This window comes from Prionailurus viverrinus, chromosome D2 (assembly GCF_022837055.1).
Source record: "Prionailurus viverrinus isolate Anna chromosome D2, UM_Priviv_1.0, whole genome shotgun sequence".
NCBI classification, from domain to species: domain Eukaryota; kingdom Metazoa; phylum Chordata; class Mammalia; order Carnivora; family Felidae; genus Prionailurus; species Prionailurus viverrinus.
The window spans coordinates 63,075,736-63,092,616 of NC_062571.1; the positions used below are offsets into that span (position 1 = coordinate 63,075,736).

Below are 16,881 nucleotides of genomic sequence, written 5' to 3' on the forward strand. Positions count from 1 at the left end.
TTTTTCCTCCTTATAAGAACAAAACACCCGCCTCTACTCGCGGCAGCGGAAACTTCTTAAGGAGGACCGCGCGGGTTGCCGCGGCCGGCCCCGGGGTCGCCGTAGAGGTCGGCCCGTTGACCCCCAGAAATTTCAGAGAGGCCAGCAGGACTGGAAGGTGACCGGCCGAGCCGGGCTTTGGCCACCGGAGTAAACTGGGGCGGGTGGACAGGGAGTCGGGCAGGACGCCCTTAAAAGTCGGTCTGGGCCGGCGGAGTGGAAGGGGTTAAATCACTGCTAGTGGGCCGAGCGTTTTCCCGCGGCGCGTTTCACGGGCGGCGGAACTCCGGGGGCCACCTCTTTTGTCCCCGGGAGGGAAATATAAATTGAGCCGCCACGCCGGCCCTCTTTCTTTTTTCTTTTTTCTTTTCTTCTTTTTGCGGCTTGAGTGTATTAGAAGAACTCACCAAACTAAACGAGAAGCGAAAGCATCATAGTCCCTGAGTAACCCTGCACAAAGGAGAGTGATGACCACCCGGGTCTATCCGTAGAGGGCGCTTTCATGTCCAGAGCCTGTTTACCCTTGTGGAGTTAGCCCTGAAGGAACTGAGGCCGGGAGGGACAGCAGCAGCAGCACCCTGGTGGCGCTTAATGGGTTATGAAATACATAACCTCTTATTTTCCCTTTGTGACCTGCTCCAGTGCCACAGCCAGTGGAAGTGGCCGGCAACGGCTTGAATAAATCCTGCATTAAGTGGCTTTGGGGGAGTCAAACGCCACCGAGGGCACCTTGGGGGAAATTATGAGAACACACTGTCCAAATGATTATCACCACTGCTACTGCTGTCGAGTCTTAGATCACCTACTTCCTTCCCTCTTCGCGCCAGCCAAATAACTTTAACACTCGCCTGGAAGACATTAGGGAGAGTCGGAAAGAGAAACAGGCAGTGAGACAAAGTCCTAAAAATAGACCCCCTGGCCCTTGGCCCAGGTTACTCTTGTTTTCAAATTTTGCTGTTGCTCATAGCTCTTTCCTTACGTCAGGGACAATTATGAAAGAGTTTTGGGGGCTGGTGGGGAGGCATGGGGAATGGGCTTGTAGGGGCCAAGGGCAGGCTGCACCAAGAAGGGCCAGTTTGGTCTGAACATTATTTTGAATTAAAAACAACCGCAGCAGATTTGGGAAAAGCTCTTTACCTCCCCCTCCAATTGCCTGCCCCACCAGGAAGAGAGCTATTACCAGAGATTTCTCTTTACCTAAGAGGTTTCTCTGCATAATAAGGCAAGCTTTCTTTTCCAAACTTCTCCTTTTACCTCCCTGCTAAGAGTCTTTTCTCCCCTTTGTCTCCTTAGGCCCCTACCCTTCTCCTCTGCTCCCCTAAGCTCCTGTTGCCTCACTGCCTTTGGAATTTGCGTGTCTGCATGGATCCCCCTTACATAGGAACCTAAATCTGATTTTCTCCTGTAAAAAAAATCTGTCAGCTGTCGGTTTGACTCTTAGTAGAATCAAATGACTAGTAGAAGGACCTTAAAGGGCAGAGAAAATTCTTCCTCCTTGACAGAGTGATCTGGGGAAACTTTTGTGAAAGAGCTGTGTATTTCCAAAATGTTTGTGGGGCGGATGGATAGGGCACTCATTCTCTCCGAGGCAGGCAGAAGAAATTCTTGGGGGGGGGGGGGGTAGGAACACTGGCCTGAGCACCCCTACATTGCCTTATAATCCTTGGAGTAAGAGTTCAGGGTTATGTGCTGGAATGTGAAGGTTAGTACTGAAACACCCTCTGGGATTGCCATCCAGTCTGCAAAGTTCGCTGTGTGTATTTCTTTATAGAAGGAAGATTTATTAGATTTGTCTTTCTTTTAAACCAGTCCGTTTCACTCTCTGAGACCTAATGGTCACCTGCACTGGTTTCCCTCTGCTCTCAAAACAGAGTCCACTATTCTAAGCTGGCACACAGGCGGTTCATGAATTGGCCTCTGCTTATCTCACTAACCTCACGTCTCTCTCCATATGCCACCCCAAACTCCTTGCAGTTCCTGGAACTTGTGCTTCTCAGAATGTGATATAGGGTTTGTCCCCACCCCCACACTTAGATAGTCACATGTGCTCTGTCTTCTGCGTGCAACCTTCTCCCACCTTGTTCTCCAACCTGTCACCCCCAGTGCACACACACTTTTTTGGGGAGGTGGGGGGCCTGGCTAAGGTGTGCTCAGTCTTTAGAATAAGCAATTTCTCTTTCAGGAAGTTTTCCTTGAACCGCCATGCCTTCATTGGAACCCCCATCTATGCCGTGTGCTTTCCATAGCACCTGTGGTTACTCTACAAAGTTTTTAAAAGACAGGAAAGTACAAAGGTTCAACTTCTGGGACCATGAGGGACTAAGAAGTACGGGACCATCTGCTTCTAACAGAACTGCTGAAAAAAACATAGCAATGCATGAAAGGAAGAAAGGAGGAGCTGGGGGGGGGGGGGGGTGAGATGAGAAGAGAGAACCCAGAAGCACCCATCTGTGTTTGATGTGAAAATAAGCCCAAATGGCTGACTGGAGGTGAGTACTCACTCAGGCCTTGGGTTCTAGAAAGGCAGAGATCTGGACTAGAGACCCCTGCTCACAGCTGGGACTGTGCAGATCTTAGTGACTAGAGAATGGAGAAAAAATTTTCCCACTTGTTCACGGTCACAGCAAGGAAGTTTGTGGTTTGGCGCTCTGGATGAACTGATGTTGTCTGCCATAGAAATCGAAACCACTAGCCCAGCTATGGCAGCATAGGTGTGAGGCCCCACTTTACACAACCCATGTGGTGAGGGAATCTTGAAGTCAATACAAAACATAAAAGTTGGTTCCAAAGTGATGAATCTCCTTAGTCCCTGTCAGAAGTGAATGCAAAACCCGGTTGTTTCTTCTGATCCCTTAGGGAATAAACAATCCCCCATGGAAAATGAGCTTATAATAAGAAATTACAAACTAGTAAGTGAACCAATGAGGGATGAGATTGGTAGGTATAATAAACAAGAGAATTATCCCCTTAAGGACTTGAGACAGGGACACCTGGGTGAATCAGTCAGTTGAGCGTCTGACTATTGGTTTCAGCTCAACCCTCGATCTCACGGTTTGTGGGTTCAAATCCCATATGGGGCTCTGCACTGGCAGCACAGCACGGAGCCTGCTTGGTATTCTCTTTCTCTCTCCCTCTCTCTCTCTGCCCCTCTCCCACTTGCACTGTGTTTGTTTCTCTCAAAAATAAATAAACTTTTAAAAAAGATACAAATATAATATATAGAAATAAAAGCATAGTCGTTTACATTTTTAAAAACTCAGTGATTGGTATTCTTTTCTTATTAGGCAGTAATAATATATCAGTCAAAACTCCAATAATAATACCTCATTAAAAAGGGGAAAATAAAGAAAAGGGACATAGTAATTGATGTGAAAATGTTGGGGTTCAGAGCGAACAGTCAGGAAAGAGTTCTTGAGGGGTGCCTGCATGGCTCAGTCAGTTAAGCATCCAATTCTTGATTTTGGTTCAGGTAGTGATCCCAAGGTCGTGGGATAAAGCCCTGAGTTGGGCTGCACTCTGAGCCGGGAGCCTGCTTGGAATTCTCTCTCCCTCTGCCCCTTTCCCCTGCTCATGCTCTTGCTCTGTCTAAAAAAAAAAAAAAAAAAAAAAAAATTAAAAATTAAAAATTAAAAAGAATTCTTGAGATGTCTTTGGTGCAAATAGGTGGTTTTATTTTATTTTATTTATTTTTTAAAGTTTATTTATTTATTTTGAGACACAGAGAGAAAGAGAGAGAGTGCATGAGCAGGGGAAAGGCAGAAAGAGAGGGAGAGAGAGAATGTTAAGCAGGCTCCGCACTGTCAGCACAGAGCCAAAATGTGGCTTGAACTCGTGAACCCATGAGATCATGACCTAAGCTGAAATCAAGAGTGGACACTTGACTGACTGAGCCACCCAGGCACCCTGCAAATAGGTGGTTTTATTAAAGCACAAGGACAGGACCTGTGGACAGAAAAAGCTGTACTGGGATTGTGAGGAGAAATTGAGCATATACTGTCAGGTAGGGAGGGGGTTAGGTATAACATAAGTCTCTAAGGAATTTTGGAAGCAAGGTTTCTAGAACCTGGAGGGGGGCTAGCTATTGTTAGGAAAAGACTATTTATTTGTTTGTTTATTTATTTTTAAAAACTTTTTTTAGTGATTTATTTATTTTTGAGAGAGAGAGAGGGGCAGAGCATGAACAGGGAGGGACAGAATCTGAAGCAGCTCCAGGCTCTGAGCTATTGGGGCTCGAACTCATGAAGTGTGAGATCATGACCTGAGCTGAAGTTAGATGCTTAACCGACTGAGCCACCCAGGTGTTCCAGGAAAAGGTCATTTATCACTGCCTAATAAAACCTTAGTCATGAGATGCTTCAGATGTAGATCAGTGGGCCCTATGCTTGGAGGATAATTGCTAACATGTATTTGGGGGGGTAGAGATTAAGGAAGTTTCCAAAGGAATTTTTAGAAGTTAAAGGAGACTTCTAGGATCCTGGAGGTCTGGATAGTGTTAAACTAAGATTGCCTTTTGCCCTTAGCGAAGTATCAACATTGGGGCAGTTGAGATCTAAGGGCAAGGTCACTCCACTTATCTCAAGGACTTGTCAATGGGCTGTAAGTAGTAAGGAAATTTAATTTGATTTTTTTCTTTTGCTTTTATTCCCCACATCATCTTGTTTATGAATACTTTTTCAGAAATCCTAATGAAAAAGTTAATACAGAATTCCAGCAGTGCATCAGAATACAATTAAACACTTCTGTAGTGTGATAAAAACAAAGGGTGAAGTTCGGCCCCAAAACCAATATCATGCTTCAAGGGGAAACACTAGAAACCTTCGTGTTTAAGTCAGTGCAAGATAAGGATGTCTTCTTTTATCTCTCTCTCTCTTTGTTTAACTTGTCAATTTGGAGTGTGATTGGTTTCAGGTATTAAAATCCTGACTATGATTTTGTATGTGTTTGAGATTACTAGAGGTTTAAACAAATAGGGGGGTTATTTTCTTCAAACAAGAAGTCTGTATGTGGGTGGCTGCTTTGGTTGAATGCTTTGATAGTTTAGGGTCGGGTCAAAAGTAAGGTACATATTGGAAAACCATCCTCCAAGGCCGCTTTCCCCAATTTAGACTCTCAATGATAAAGTGTGAGAATGATGGTTGCCCCACATCCTTTCCAGCACTGGCACTTTCCTAACTTACATTAGTGTGCTTCTTTTATGGGTGAAAAAGATATCTGAATGTGTTGATGTGCATTTCTTTAATTAGGAGCGAGGCTGAACAGAACAGGGTTATTGGCCGTTTTTATTTCTTCATTTGTAAATAGTCAGTTGTAACTTTACTCATTTTTCTGCTGGTCTGTTTTTCGTGTGTGTGTGTGTGTGTGTGTGTGTGTGTGTGTGTGTGTGTGTGAAGGTAAATGGAACTGTTTTCATAATCTCAGGTCGTACATGTGGCTTCAAATTCCGCATTTATAGGTGACTTGTGACCAACACCAGGCCAACTGCTGGGCACATACTGTACTTCACAGTCAAGAACATTGAAAAAAAATCCAGACAAAAATGGGGACAGATTTCCTGTTCACCCCCAGCTGTGATTATCCCAGTATGTGGAATAACATACACAACAATGGGAGAGACAGGAAGCCAACGCTAGTCACAGACAGAGTGATGGATGGTAAAAAAAACCCAGCATTTTCCTTGATTTGGTCGATCTCTTGCCATCATAAATTCACCTTTGCGTGCAGTTTCAAGAGATAATAACAAGTTGGTTTACAGAGCATTTCACTGGAATAGGCTGCTTTGCTGAGATGAGACCTTAGGAGTGTCCGTTGAACAGGAAGGATGATTTACATCTGGCTATTTCTTTCCCAGAGAAAAGAGGAAATTTCCTTGTGCTGGGAATCCCCCCGCTCTTCTAGGAGTGTTGGAAACAGCAGGTTAAAGATTATCTGTCAAAAAAAGTGAAGCCCAGAGAAACTGGGTCATATACTCAAGGTCAAATTATTGTTTAGTGACAGTATAATAATAGGTAAAACTCATACTATGTGGTTATACTATTGCTTTAAGCACTTTACATATAACACCTCATTTAATTCTCATAATAACCACACACAGAAGGTATCATTAGCATTCCCATTTAACAGATGAAGAAATTGAAGCCCAAAGAGGCTAAGCAACTTGCTTGAGGTCACACAGCTAGTAAGTGGCAGAGCCGGGATTTAAATTAGGCACTATGGCTCCAGAATCTTGACCTTAACTACTACCTTGTATCTTTCTGTTCGAAGTAAATCCCCTTCAAATGTACAACTGATGGGGTTTTGGGGTGATGGTGGGGTTTGGAGCCAATGGCCAAGAAAGAATTCTTGAAGATGTGTTTGGTGCAAAAAAAGGTGATTTTATTAAAGCATGGGGACAGGACCTGTGGGCAGAAAGAGCTGCACTGGGGTTGTGGAGGGTGAATGATTATATACCTTCAGGTTGGGAGGGGATTAGGGACAGCGTAAGTCTAAGGAATTTTGGAAGCAAGGTTTACAGGACCTCGAGGGGCTAGCTGTTGTTAGGAAAATGTCATTTATTATTGCTTAGTAAAATCTCAGTCCTGAGACCCTTCAGATGTGTATCAGGGGGCCATAAGCTTGGAGTATGATTGCCAGCATATATCTTGGGGAAGTTGAGATATAGGAAGTGTCCAAAGGAATTCTTATATGTTAAAGTAGATGTACAGGATCCTGGGGAGTCGGGATAATGTTAAGCCAAGATTCCCTTTTGCCCCTAGCAACGGGTCATCTTTGAGGCAGCTGCGCCCCTAGAGGGAGGTCACTCTGCCTGTTTCAAGGACTAGTCAATGGGCTGTAGGCAGTAAGGGAATTTAATTTTTCATTTGCCTTTGTTTCTCACGTCACCATGGCAAGCACTTAAACCCCCTTACGTCTTGATGAAGGTGATATTAGGGCTCCAGAAAACGGAGTCTATATGCTTCTGGAGATTAGGCTATGGATAAGATTGCCTTTTTCTTGCAGTTTACTAAGTTATCTTGCACTTTTCTAAGTTTACTAACTAAACTGAAGGAAACTCCTGTCCTGCATGACTGTGATCTCTGCCAGTCAACCATTTGGTTTCTTTTCTTTTCCTTGTTCTTGGGCAGCCAGGAGTGCGGGAGGAATATCACACATATCCCACCTATGGGGGTGGGAGTGGGGGTAGGGAGGTGCTGTTAGTCTATACTTTTCCCTCAGCTTGCCTTATGCTCCCTCATCGCTACACTGAATTTCTCCAAGAATGATATTACAATAGTATTTAAACATTTTTCAAGCTTTTTTGAAAATACATTTTCCCTTAGAACCCAATATATTCACACATAAAAGTGTGTTATAATTGAAAGGCAAATTCCTTAAAACCAATATGCTTACTACATGTGACAAACTCTGGTATATTCCCTCTTCGTTCTCTACCCATCTCTTACCCTTATTTGAAAATGAAAAGGCAGGCCACAAATTACTAATGAGTCATGATCCACAGTAAGAAAAGAAATGCTTCTTTCTTTCTTTTTTAAAAAAGATTTTTATTCTTAAGTAATCTCTACACTCAGTGTAGAGGGCTTGAACTCACAACCCTGACATCAAGAGTTGCACGCTCCACCGACTGAGCCAGCCGGGTGCCCCATGTCATGAAAGCTGGTGGTGGTTTATACATGTTAAATTTCCAACCACACATAGCACTTGGAGTAAGGAAAACTGTCAGATAATTTCTATCAGACTTATTTCTGGTCAGTAGGTATTCATTGAGCTTCCTGTAGTTAATGTCTAAAGATGGTACACTGGGACTTTAAAACAAATCACCAGGCTGTATAACCTTAGGAAAACCTGTCTTCATTCATTCATTTATCCATTCATTCATTCAATAAATATTTGAGCACGTACTATATGCCAGGCATTGTGCTAAATCAGGACTTGGCAATACTGGCTGGCAGGCCAACTCCAGAGTGCCACCTGTTTCCGTAAATAAAGTTTTACTGGTTCAAAACCATGCCCATTCATTTTTGTATTGTCTGTGGCTGCTTTTGCACTACAAAAGCACAGTTGGATATGGAGATCATGTGGCCTATGAAGTCCACAATATTTCTTAATCTGGTCCTTTACAGAAAAAGTACACAGACTCTGTTGCTAGATTCTAAAATACAGTGTTATTTTAGACTGGTCTCTGCTGTCCTGGAGGTTTGAATTGTCCTGCTTGACTTCAGCTGGGTTTCAGTCACCTTGGGGCAGGGGGTGGGGAGGGGTTTGAGGCTTTCTGCCTCCCTCCCATTGCTGCCTCTGAGAACACCTGTTCACAGTAGATGCTCCATAGTCATTTTCTACTGCTGAAATTATTCAGTAGATTTGGCAGCAAATATTGGAAAGAAAGAAACATACCCCCAGGGTAGAAAGGAGAGTTTATTCCTTTAACATAACAAATAGTTTCATTTTATAGATGCCTATCTGCTGCTATGAGAAGCTAGTTGTCAACTTTTATTGAGTATCTACTGTGCATTTGGCCCTCTGGAGAAGAAAAAAGACTTGGTTCAAACTTTGGCCCTTGTGTTAAGGATAGGGAGATAAAGGAGATAAATGTATTTTATTGTAATCCTTAATACTTCTGTTTGGGGACCTGGTGCATACCTGAAGATGATTTTGGTTTACTACCTTAGAATCACAAATGTTTGTATTCCAATACCTTTTAACTTCGCTTAGTCACTAGTTACTCCCGAGAGTAATTGCTCTATGCCTGAGTGGATAAGCTAATCCTATTTTTAATTCCTTCCTTCATCAAACTTTCTATTTTGACTGTCTCTTATGGGTCAGCACCATAGATATACTTAAAGACTGGTCCTTCTAGTCTGGTGGGAAAGACCGAAATAAACACATGGTTACACTATTGTGTATTGACAGAATGACACACAGGTTTTCTAGCAACACAGAGGAGGGGTACCTAACTAGGGAAGACTTCCTGGAGGAGGTGACACCGAGCTGAGTTTTAAAAAGGCTAACTGGGGGCGGCTGGGTAGCTCAGTCGGTTGAGTGTCCAACTTTGACTCAGGTCATGATCTCATGGTTGGTGGGTTCAAGCCCCACGTAGGGCTTCGCGCTGTCAGAGCAGAGCCTGCTTCAGATTCTTCATCTCCCTCTCTCTCTGCCCCTCCGTGGCTTGTGCTGTCTCTCTCTTTTTCTCAAAAATAAATATTGAAAAAAAAAAGTTAAAAAAAAAAAAAAAGAACAGGCTAATTGGACAAAGAAGGAGACATAGGATATTCCTGACATGGGAGTGGAGACTTTACCCATGACAATGGGAAAGTCTAGAGATGTTTGAAAATATGGTGTTTTCAGGGAAGAGCAGAAATAAGACAAGGGATTTGTGCTTTGATGTTTTAAAGGAATTATTTATTTACTTATTCACTCATTAATTTATTTCATTTATTTATTCATTTGTAGTGGGAACAGGTTGTGTGGAGCTACTCAGTCTTTTTGAATAATCCGGTTAGCTGGTGACTTTGTGTAAGTCCTCCCTGGTTCTAGGAAGAACACCAAAGTGCAGTCTTGGCCTGGCCTCTCCAGCAAGAGCACCAACTGAATGAACCAGTCATACCCAAAAGTAATCCGACTGGGAGAAACGCAGTTGCTGTTAAGCCAATGAAATGCAAGGCAGGTTGGATAACTGCGTGGTTGTGACACTGTCATCCCCTTCTGGTAAAAATCATCGCCTGCAATGGCAGATCGCCCACTGCTTCCACTTCATGGCCAATCTTTCAATCTTCCTGATAAATGTGCCCCAGCTTTGTAGCCTCCTCCAGTATCAAGAGTGGAGTTTGTATGGAGATCCTTCGGGAACCGATGTCAAATGCTCAACAAATGTTCTGTTAAGTTTGGTCTGCAGCAGGCTGGAAAAGGAGCAGATTAAAGGAATAAAATATGGCCCGCACAGTCTTGGAGAGCACCAGCCAGCTGGGACTCTGTTCTGTCATCTAAGGTGAGCAGGGGGTCGGCTGATAAATGTCAACAATTTTCTGTAACACGTGGGCTTTTAATCTTCCCAACAGCCCGGGGGAGAAATGTTAGATATGATGACAGGGGCAGTTTTTGCCATGTTGTTTGGGGCCCCAAATGCAGTTTTGATACTAAATTCAAGCGACATCGCAAGAATGCCTGCATAAACAGGATTTGTGTTGATCGGGACTTTTGGGTTTTTGGGGGTATAAGCAATGGAAACTAACTCTGTCTAGTTTAAACAAATGAAGTCAGTTTGTTAGGAGGTTGTATCTAGCAAGACTCAAGAGTGTGGGTGTTCCCAGGCCTCCCCAGGGAGTTACCAGGCTCTGAAGAGGCATCAACAACCAGGGAGGCTCCTTCCCCCAACGCTCCCTTCTCTTGGGCCTGTGGATTCTTCCCCACGTTCATTTGCTTTATTCTTCCCTCTGTTCAGCCTACCTTTCTCTGCCTCTCCTGGGATTCACATACTCAGTTCCAGGCCCCAGCAATGAGTGGCTTGCAACTCTTGACCCCATTTATAAATCCCCAGGAAAAATAATGGGATTGACCTCAGGTGGATCAGGTCTCTACCCTACCCTTCAGCTATGGCCCAGGGAGTCAGATAGGGCCATCTATAACATTTTGGCATCAGGAAGGAACATACTTCCTGGGGGGAGTTACTAGTCTCAGAGAAAGGAATTGTGGGCTGTGTGGACTCCCTCCAAATTGGCTCCAGGACCTCTCTGATCCCTTGCAGGAGCAGGTTTCCTTTAGGGCACAGTCGCTTTGCATCGTAGGCTGGGACTTTCCATGCAGAGCCACATCTCAGTGTTTCTGCTTTTCTGGAGCTCTACAATGTATCTTCACTGGGTGCTACTAAAGAAGTGAGTGCTATGTACAGAAAGCTGTTCTTATGAGTCACAACACACCGCTTAGAAATCCTAGCAGGGTGCCATAGGAAGCACTTATATCCAGGTTTAAACAAAGAGCTTTGCAGAGGTATTACAGTTCATGATCATATATTCAAGTTATCTGGCAGAGTGAATGGATGTGTTCTTGGCTGCCCCTGGTCTTTGAGTTTGCAGCCATGCCTCTGTTATTCTTCCAAACCTCCACCATTCACCTACCCTCTTCTCAACATTAGTGTCCACTGGCCCCTGAGAGGGACCGCACCATCCCTATAGCAGGACTTTTACATTCTTGCCTTGGTATGTGCCCAATGCTACTTCCCATACTTGGGATTCCTTCTATTTTCTTCCATGACTCTCTGAGCCATCTGTATCATTTAAGGTCAAGGTCAAGGGCCATGTCTACCATGTAGCTTTTCCTAATATGCTATCCTTCACTGTTCTTCCTTATTTTAGAGCTCATTCAATAGACACTTACTTAATAGTTGTAAACTGAGAGGAGTGATGGCCATTTATATTGGTTTTTTCATCTGCCATAATAAAGTACCACTGACTTGGGTGGCTTAAAGAGAAATTTATTTGCTCACTGTTCTGGAGGCTAGGAGACCAAGGTAAAGGTGTCAGTGGGTTTGGTTTCTCCTGTGGCCTCTCTGCTTGGCTTGCAGATGCCCTTCTTCACTATGTCTTTCCTCTGTGTACATGCATCCCTGGTGTCTCTTTGTGTGTCCAAATTTCTTCTTCTTGTAATGACACAATTCAGACTGTATTAGGCCCACCCTAATGGCCTTATTTTAACTCACAAAGCCCTCATCTCCAGATACAGTGACATTCTGAGATAGTGAGGCTATAGCTTCAACATACGAGTTTTAGGGGGACACAGTTCAGCCTACAATACCAATGGAGACAGGGCTGAACAAGATATACATGTACCTTGCCTTCTTGTTTGATAGCTTGTAGAGAAGACAGATCTTAAGCAACCATTTCCATGAACACGTGATGAACTACCATTGTGAGAGGGTCCAAGAAGTCGAATACATGGTACTTGCAAAGGTAATCTGGTGTTGAAGGATGGTCAGGAAATCTCTCCCCGAGGAAGTGAAATCTGCAGGAGGGGTGGACGGGAGTTAGCCAGGTGAAGAGGGATGGTTGAGTATTCCAGACAGAAAGATCAACCTCTGTGAACTCCAAGCGGTGGGAAAGAACATGACATACAGGGAACTGAAAGAAGCCATTGGGGCAAGAAGTGAGCGGTGGGAGAAGGCACCAGAAGGTCAAAGGGGTCAGATGACACTGGATATTATATTCCGACATCCTCATTTCAGTGCTTACCACATCCCGCCTTGGAGTGTTTTACAATTTTTTTTGTGTGGGGGAGGGGGTGCCATGTGTGTTTTGCTTCTCCTTATGCTCCCTTGGGAGGAGATCCTCGATTCAACTCCTTTTATATTCTCCACAGTAGGCAGCATAAGGCTGGGCACATAGTAGAGGCTCAGTAAATAAATTAAGTGGATGTAATGAGTAATGAAATTGATAGAAGCACTCTTACTTGTCTAAATTAGGGGCTGACCCAATCTTGGTGGATGAGCGTCTCCTGGAGGCTTTAAAAGGTGAGAACTTTTGGTAGTGTGATGCCACCTAGTGTTCCTTTTTATTACAACAACAAAGGGGAACAGGGTCTTCAGGAATCTGGAAAATTGGAAATGAAGCACTTTCTTTCATCAGCATACATTAATTTGTCCAACCACCCATCCTCTCATCCATTAATCCATCCAAGTTGATGTCACCTGCATCTCTTTCCTGTGAGTTGAATGTGTCATGTTCCTTTCCACCTCCTGTGGTTCCCTGATTTCCTTTGTTAAGGTCTTTTTGTCCTTATATTCTAAATAATGCTCTCAGGTATCAGTGTCTAGACTGACCCAGCACCCATAGTGCTCGCTGTTGGCATGGCATGTTCTAAATTATGCCATCATATTGTGTTGGGATTACTTGTAGATGGTCTTTTCTCTCTTCCCCCCCAAAGCCAGATTGTGAATGCAAAGGGCAGTGACTCTGTCTTAGTTGGCTCTGTGGTTCCTCTAGCCAGCCTTGTACTTACAATGCAGCAGGTGCTTTAAAGAAGTGTTTTCTGGATTGAATTTCTGTCACCTTGGCAGGCCATCTGCTTGTAAAATAATCCTTCAGAAGATTCTTGGGAAATGGGAAGACATATAGCACTACAACTGATACCAATACAAGATATGGGTGGCCAGGGCCCTCTAGGTCTTTCTCTGTTATGTACCTTCAGGAATGTTATGGAGTCTCTCTGGATCACGATGGTATCACCACCTGTTAGTCCCAGCGTGTGATTGGATCTCCTGTAAACACACAAAGTAGCCTGAGCCCTGTTGCCTACCCTGTGTTCTCATTTCCATTAGCTTGGCTTGCAGTTTGGTTCAGCCTGATCCTCCAGCTTCAGCTGCCACTTCTCCCATTGCCTCCATAGTGCATTATGCCTCTGCCATATTATGTCCTTTTTTGTCTACCAGATATACAGTCTCTGTTCATGAATGAGATACAATTATACAAATGTGAATTTTCCCCAAGTTAAATAATAAATTCATTAATGTTCCAGTTAAGATTTCTCATGAGGAACTTGAAAACATCCTGAAAATTATATGGGTTGATGGAGGTTCATGATTAGCCAGTGACATTTTGACAGAAGAAGTAGGAGTGGGGGACTTGCCCTCAATCATGATGTCTGGCTATAAAACCATCATGATAAAACCTTGTGGTACTAGCACAGGAGGAAACCACAGAGCTCAGTGCAGAACTGTCTATATTTGGGAACCAAGATGTTGAAAATGGGCTCACTCCTCTGAGAAAAAAAAAATCGGATCCTTACCTCACACCATACGCAAAAGTAAGATGGGCTCAAGAACTGAATGCTAACAAGTAAAACTATGACACTAATGTAAGAAAATGATAGACAATACCTTTATGACCTTGGGGTTGAGAAGGACTTCTTAAATCATACTGGAAAAGCATGTAAAAAGTAAAACACACACACACACACACACACACACACACACACACACACACAATGAAGGGCTACAAAATGAAGGATTATTGTTTTACAAAGGACATGGCAAGCAAAGTTTTCAGTCTTTGAAAGCAGATTAATGTCCAGATTAATGTACAAAAACCCCTTGCAAATCAAATGAAAAAGAAAAAGAGCAACTGAAATATAGGTAAAGGCTATAAATAGACAATTCACAGAAGGGAATCCCAAGTGGCTTATAGATGTATGAAGAAATGTTCAATTTCACTAGGAGTCAGAGAAACGCTGAGTAAAGCAAAAATATGTTGACACTACTTCCATGATAATTGACAGAACTTAGAAAATTGGCTGATTAGATGAGTCAGTATTTGTAAGGCACTTAGAATAGTATTTGACACTTGGTAAACACTATGTGAGTGTTTATGAATAAACAAACTACAATGTGCTGGTAAGGATGAGAGTAGGGCCAGAAACCCTCACACTGTGCACTGGAGGATAGTGTAGAGCAATAATTCTGGTGTGCCATCTAGCAGTACTTGAAGTTAAGTACCCAGGGCTCCTAGCAGGCTACTGGGCACCTTTATGCCATTGGAAAACAGTGTCTACCACTGGGCAAATGAATTTGAAAGAGGAATACCCTCTCAATAGTAATAGCCTCTCAGGTTCGTGACTTGACTAGGGAACAGAGCTTTTGGGGGAAGAAAAGGGCATATCTTCCTTCAGCAGGGCACATGACATAGGAACGCTGTTTTCCAGCTCCCATTGGTGCATGGCTGGATGTCTTTGTGCAGGACAAGTTGCATAACCAAATGTGAATTGCCCTGTACATCCACTATAACTTACCAACCTCATTTTTAGGCATATGCTGCCGAGGAATTACACATAGGTCCACAAGAGACCATGGACGAGGATGATTATCACTGAGAGGTAGGGGTAGCCTTGGTATCCATTTGGGGAATGGAAGTCACATGTGTTGCTGTCCAATATGGAATACTGTGCAGCAATCAGAAGCGATAAACTAGGATTACAATACCAACTGCAAAAGAATAGATTCATAAAAAGAATATTGAGTGAAAAAAAGTAGAAAATAAGATCCTAAAGTCCCATATCATTAAAAAATACACTAATAAAAATGCATACACTTTTCAAAAATGCATATTCAAGCACAGTAGCATGAATGTTTATGGGGCTGAGGAGGGATAGGAGTAAGGATGGGGTTAAAGGGAAAAAAACCAAGAGGGGTTTTGCATATTTCATGAGCCAAGTTGTTTACCCTCTGTACCTGAAGGTTAAAGAGTGTGGAGGAGGAGGGGGAGAGGGAGACGAAATGATCTTGAGAGGAGCCCTAGATGAAAGGCAACTTTCCATGATGTGGCTCCGCATACGTTTTCCCAGGTGCTTCGAGCGCTGCGCCCTATTATTCTTACCGCTGGTGACTAAACCCTTTGAAAGCAGGGTCTGTGTTTTCTCCACCTTACTTTCCCCTCTGTATCTTGCACACAGTAGCTGCTTCATTAGGGTTGAGTTGACTCGAACGGAGATTATTTCTTGTTCCCGCGACGGAGTCTCTTTGTCACGGAGAGCAGAGGGTGCCTTCCGGCTCTTCCAGAAGCCTTTGATCCACCTTTCCATCTAGGCGTTAGTTCTCTGGCCTTAGCGGCCTCCCAGCGCTGCGCCTTCTCGTTCCTCGGAGTTTCCAACTTCCGAGGGCACCTTGGGACTCCGCCCAGCCTCTCATGGGCCCCGCCCCTCACACCCTTGGTCCCGCCCCACACAGGGCAGTTTGCCTATGCCTCTTAGGACGCCTCCCGGGTGCCCTCCCCAGAGGCTCCTCCCCTTTCAGAAGTCCTCCAGTTTCCTCAGAGGGCGTGGCGGTTGCCTGGCGACGGGAGGACGCGCCGAGCGCCGGGTTTCGGCCCCCTGCGGGGGATACCAATAACGTGGCGCTGTTTTAGACGCCGGGGGTAGTGCACAGCCCCATCCGCAGCTCCGGCCCGGTTTCCGCGATCACCACAGAAGCCTCTGAGGCCACCCCCCAGAGAGCGTCAGGATGGCCGAGGTCAGGAGTCAGTGCCCCTCTCTCTGTCGTCTCTCGCTCGTCCCCTCCCCATCAACCCTCTTCTGTCGACTTGACTTCTCCGCTGTCACATCCGCTGATTCCTACATTCCTCCCATCAACATCCTATTCCCCGCACCCGCAGCCTCACCCCACCCCTCAGTGTTTACCTCCTGTCCCTCCTTCAACTGGGTGGACACACCCCAACCCCACTCTTAAAACTGGCGCTGTGTTCAACATAGTATGAAATTCATGATTTCCCAGATTCACACATGACAGGCACCCACTCCTAGATTTTGAGCCATAAGGTTTTGAGGCCAGGAGAGGTACGTAGAAATATTGATGTCTGACTGATTGGTGGGACCTGGAGGAAGGCTTCATAGATACCCACTGTCACCCCTATTCACTGACCCTTGTCCACCTGTCACTCCACGATTCCCTATCATCACCTGCTGTGACACATCTTCATTAAGCTCTTCACCTATCACCAATGCCCCATGTTGTCATTGACCACTGTGTAAAGTCTTCTAGCCCACTTTGTAGCACACTCCATCTTCAGGCTCACCAATGAGGGGCCATTTCTGTAGCTCTCTATTGATCCTTTGTCCATTAGCACCTTCATTTGTAATTTGGACAACCTCATGTCCCTGTCATCACTTGTCAGTCACAGTCCCCATTCACCGTGGCCATACCCTATTCCTCCATCACCCCTTCAGATCCCTCCCTCATCTCACACGTCACAGGATCAGTCCCAGCCAGGGTCAGCCATATAGTTTGTGAGGCTCAATGAAGATGCAGAGCCCCTTGTCAACAAATTATTAAGAATTCCAAAGTGAGACAGCAAAGCATTAAACCAAAGGTGG

General features: G+C 44.4%; 1 protein-coding gene and 2 long non-coding RNA genes across 10 annotated transcripts in view; 2 read left to right on the plus strand and 1 right to left on the minus strand.

Annotated features, from left to right (window-relative positions):
- The first annotated feature begins 48 nt into the window (after window positions 1–48).
- Window positions 49–9,567, plus strand: LOC125147953 (uncharacterized). The gene is made up of 3 exons (XR_007145356.1): window positions 49–157; window positions 2,222–2,528; window positions 9,484–9,567. It is a non-coding gene; the product is annotated as an uncharacterized LOC125147953 (long non-coding RNA).
- On the minus strand, window positions 9,465–15,768 carry LOC125147952 (uncharacterized). Of its 5 annotated transcripts, none has more exons than XR_007145352.1 (5): window positions 15,390–15,768; window positions 13,204–13,279; window positions 12,472–12,611; window positions 11,856–12,027; window positions 9,465–9,929 (listed from the first exon to the last, which is right to left on the minus strand). It is a non-coding gene; the product is annotated as an uncharacterized LOC125147952 (long non-coding RNA). The 5 variants fall into 5 exon arrangements; XR_007145353.1 differs by having other exon boundaries at window positions 13,021–13,279; XR_007145354.1 differs by having other exon boundaries at window positions 12,472–13,279; window positions 15,441–15,768.
- Window positions 12,496–16,881, plus strand: part of CFAP58 (cilia and flagella associated protein 58) — a 111,201-nt gene continuing 106,815 nt past the window's right edge. For 3 of the 4 annotated variants that reach the window (XM_047825499.1, XM_047825501.1, XM_047825503.1), the window contains exon 1: window positions 15,868–16,021. In XM_047825499.1, the coding sequence (XP_047681455.1) occupies window positions 16,013–16,021 (9 nt within the window). In that variant the 5' untranslated portion in view covers window positions 15,868–16,012. Of the gene's footprint in view, window positions 12,533–15,867; window positions 16,022–16,881 lie in introns of those variants that run through there. The other variant, XM_047825500.1, reaches the window with a different exon arrangement.